Here is a 3,677-nt window from a genome sequence, read left to right as displayed (position 1 = left end):
GCGTAGCGAGACTGGTGATCCAGATGAGTGGTCTCGTGACCCTCCCGCGGCTAATTGCCGAGAGAGACATTCAGCGCGTTGGCGCATCATCCGCCCGGGCCCTCCCCCCCTCTCTCTCTCTCTCTCTCTCCCTTGGTGCGAAGAAGAATGGAGGAAACCCCGGAGAAAAAAAGGCCACCAGGGGCGTGGGCGGCGGGCGACACACCGCAATGTGGCATCAGAAAAAATAAGGAGGGGTGAGGGGTGCATTTTGCGGGCCACCCTGAGCTCCAGGAACAAGGAGGAGGGGGGGACAGGGGAATTATTTGTATAAATAGCTGTGGATATTACAAAGCTGAGAGAGCGATGCGCGCACGCGCGCATGGTGCGCGCGCACACACACACACACACACAGTGCCACCTTCATGACAAAGACGCAGCACATCGGGGGGGAGCAAGAAAAAGCGGCGACCAAGCGAAAAGGGGGGGCCCGTCGCCTCTCCCTCTCTCCCTCTCTCCCTCTCTCTCAACGGCGATCGGCGGCGAAGAAGGGGTTGGAACGGATACTGCCCGGAGCCACCACCGAAGCCACCTCGGCCGGGGGGGAGGAGGCGCGCGGCCGCTGCGGCGCGCCATCATCCAGCGGACTGCTGGGAGCCCGCGACGCGGCGGTGGCCACCGCCGAAGAAGCCCCCACCGCCGCCGAGGCACCTGCCCGCCCAACGCCACCGGGAGTCACGGCACCGGACTGCGTCAGGAGGAAGGTCCGAACCGGGGCACTGAGCGACACGGTGGCCGGGTGCCCAAGAACCACCTGCATATAGCGGTTCAGATCGCGCGCCAGGCGCCGATGCGCCAGGCGCTGGTGGTGCGTGATGGCTGGCCGGGCGGCGGCGCCGTCCGACCCGGCGGCCCCATCCCCCCCGATCATGGAAGGCTTGCGCGTGCGTGGGCCAATCACATCGCTGAAGCTCTCCTGCGAGTCGATGAGAGTCGCCGGCCGCGTGGGCAGGTCCGGCAGGGTGCGCCCCGTCCGCGAGGAGGACACCCGTCCAGCCTCCGAGGGGAAGCTCGTGACCAGGGCCACATGCAGCGCATAGAAGTCCCGATAGAGCTTGTTCACCGAGAGGGTGTTCTTGCTGCCGTCCTCATGGGTGACATTCACCGACAGGATGTACGTCTGCGTGCGCGCATGTCCGTGTCCGTGTCCGTGTCCGTGTCCGTATTGGAGGGGGGGGGGGAGGAGCAAAGAATTAGCCAGCGGGAAAGAGGCCGAGACACACGGAACAGCTGCCGGGAGGGACATCGGGAAAGAAGGAGGATGCCTGGTGGACGCAAGGGAGGAGAACGCACGTCAAGGTTGTCGGCCATATCGCCCTCGGCCACGGTAGCCACAAGAGAGGTGATGGTCTTGTCTGAAACGGTCGCCGCCGCCGCCGCCGGGGTGCCACCTGCAGCAGCGCGAGAGGCTCCGCCACTGGATGCGGCAGTCACGCCGCCGGCGGTGCCGCCAGAGGACGCCATCATCGACCGGCGGTACGACTCATTGCGCTGCAGACCAGCAGCAGGGCCACTGCTCTCGCTGATGGACGCCCGGCGGTTGACGGCAGCGATCATCTCCGACACGGGGCGCCGCCCGGCCGCCGCGGCAGCCGCATCAGCAGGAGGACCCCCCACCGGCTTGGCACGCGGCTCCATGGTGGCCATCGCTCCGATCCCGGTTGCCAGGCCATCGCCCGGGCCCGGGGCCCCGGTCGACTTGACGGCCACCGGCGCGGTGGACGAGCGTGTGGCCGGCGCCGCTGCGGTGGCAGCCGACGCGGCCTCCGCCTTGACGCCGACGTCGGACGCGGCAACCGGCGCATCGCCCGCCTTGCCGGAGCCCGGGGCGGGCGCCTCGGCGCTGGTAGGGGTGGCTGGCACTGGCGTCTGCGCTCCAGCCGGCAGTGGGTCCGAGATGGCGGGCACGCCGGACCGACGCTTCTTGCCGGACTTCTTGTCGAGCTTCTCCTGCTTCTTGGCCCGCTTGGCATCGGCCGCCGCCGCGGCAGCCTCATCCGTGGGGATGGTTTCGGAGGAGTTGAACATCTGCTCGGCACGCGAGGCGACCGAGGGCACACGCACGGGGGGAGGAAGAGGAGGAGGAGGAGGAGAAGGAGGTGGGGGGGGAGAGAGGGAGACGGACAACAGAGGGCAAAGGGGGGGGGGGGAGGGGAAGAGAGAAAGGTCAGGGAAGAGAGGGAGAGAGGGAGGGGGAGAGAACAAGCGAGCCGACAGGGGACGGGGAGGGGGAAACCACCGAAGGCCTTGTCGCCCACCACCGAGCATGGGCCCCGCGCACCGATTTGAAGGAGGACCACCAGCCGGACTGCGTGCGCGGCGATGCCAGAGCCGGAGGAGGCGACGAGGGGCTCGAAGAGGGGCTCATGGAGGAGGGCGAAGTGCCGGCGGCGGTGGACGCAGTGGCTTCGATGCTCGGCGGCGCCGGGCGATCCGTTGCCTTGGCCGCCGTGGCGTCCGGCGGCGGGGCCGGCTCCTCGGCCGATGAGGTCGACGCGGTCAGGTTGGCCGCCAGCGGCGGAGGCCCCGAGGTCGGCATGTCGGCCGCCGTGTCCGGCCCGGTGGCCGAATAGACCGATCGCCGGAGCTGGCTCCGGACCTTCAGGAACTCGGGGACGTCATCCGAGGCAGACCCGGCATCGGCCGTCTGGAAGGAGCTGGTGCTGGTGAAGGGGCAAGGGAGGGAAAAAAAACAATCCACAAAGAGCAAGAGAGACACGTTAGCCGCTGGACGGACACAGACACACAGACACACACACACACACACACAGGAGGAACAGCCCGACAACAACCATGGCATGCATGGGACGGCACGGTTGGCACGCACGCTGACTGGACCGAGCTGTGAGACGGAGTCCGGGTGCTGAGGACCGGCGAGGCGACCGGCGCCGGGCCTGGCGCATCGGGCGACTCGGCCGTCGCGACGAGAGAGGTAGCCGCAACGGCGGCGGCAGCGGCCGCGGCCGCGGCCGCTGCCCGGGCATTGCTCTCCTGGTCCAGATCCACGACATCACTGCCGCCCTCACTGACCAGGTCCTCATCGAAGGTCTCATCCTCACCGTCATCGAGCGACGCAAAGCCGGCCTCACGCTCGAAGGCGCTGCGCTCGACCTCCTCCTCGGCCAGGCGGATCATCTCCGGCAGGACACGCGCGCAGATGGGCGCCCGGGTGAACATGATGTAGTACACCGCATGCGCCGCATGGACCAATTGCAGGCCCTGGTCGGACACGGGACAGGCCACAACCGAGGCGCACTCTAGCGGCACACGCGCCAGCAGGCGGAGCTGCTCATCGCCCGAGGGGCTGGCCCCGATGCCGGACGACCCGGTCACATGGATCAACAAGGCCAGATCATTGAACAGGTACAGGCGCTTGTCGAACACCGGGCCCGAGCCGGTGGGCGGGTCCGTGGGCGGAGCCTTCAGCAGGGCGATGGTCTCCTCGGCGATGAATCGCCGCGTGGGGGTGAGGATGTCGGCCAGCTGCATCATCGCACGGGGAAGGACAGGCGGTCCCAAGAAAACCGCATGCTCGGTCAGTCGAAAGGGAGGGGGGGGGGGGGAACGAAAAGAGACAATGCGCCGCCGACAGCGCCATGCCCGGCAAATGTGCCCGCGGGAAAGAAAAAAAAAGGGGG

The 3,677-nt window shown here is 67.9% G+C and overlaps 1 protein-coding gene across 1 annotated transcript in view; it reads right to left on the bottom strand.

Moving 5' to 3' along the window:
- Positions 1 to 483: 483 nt before the first annotated feature.
- Positions 484 to 3,677, bottom strand: part of H696_02277 (hypothetical protein) — a 10,164-nt gene continuing 6,970 nt past the window's right edge. Inside the window, exons 4-7 of the mRNA XM_009496180.1 lie at positions 2,867 to 3,522; positions 2,321 to 2,702; positions 1,333 to 2,067; positions 484 to 1,159 (exon numbers count right to left, since the gene is read on the bottom strand). Of these exons, the coding sequence (XP_009494455.1) occupies positions 506 to 1,159; positions 1,333 to 2,067; positions 2,321 to 2,702; positions 2,867 to 3,522 (2,427 nt within the window). The 3' untranslated portion in view covers positions 484 to 505. The remainder of the gene's footprint in view (positions 1,160 to 1,332; positions 2,068 to 2,320; positions 2,703 to 2,866; positions 3,523 to 3,677) is intronic.

The sequence above is a fragment of the Fonticula alba genome, assembly GCF_000388065.1.
Source record: "Fonticula alba strain ATCC 38817 unplaced genomic scaffold supercont2.3, whole genome shotgun sequence".
NCBI classification, from domain to species: domain Eukaryota; order Rotosphaerida; family Fonticulaceae; genus Fonticula; species Fonticula alba.
This window is presented reverse-complemented; position numbering and strand designations above follow the sequence as displayed.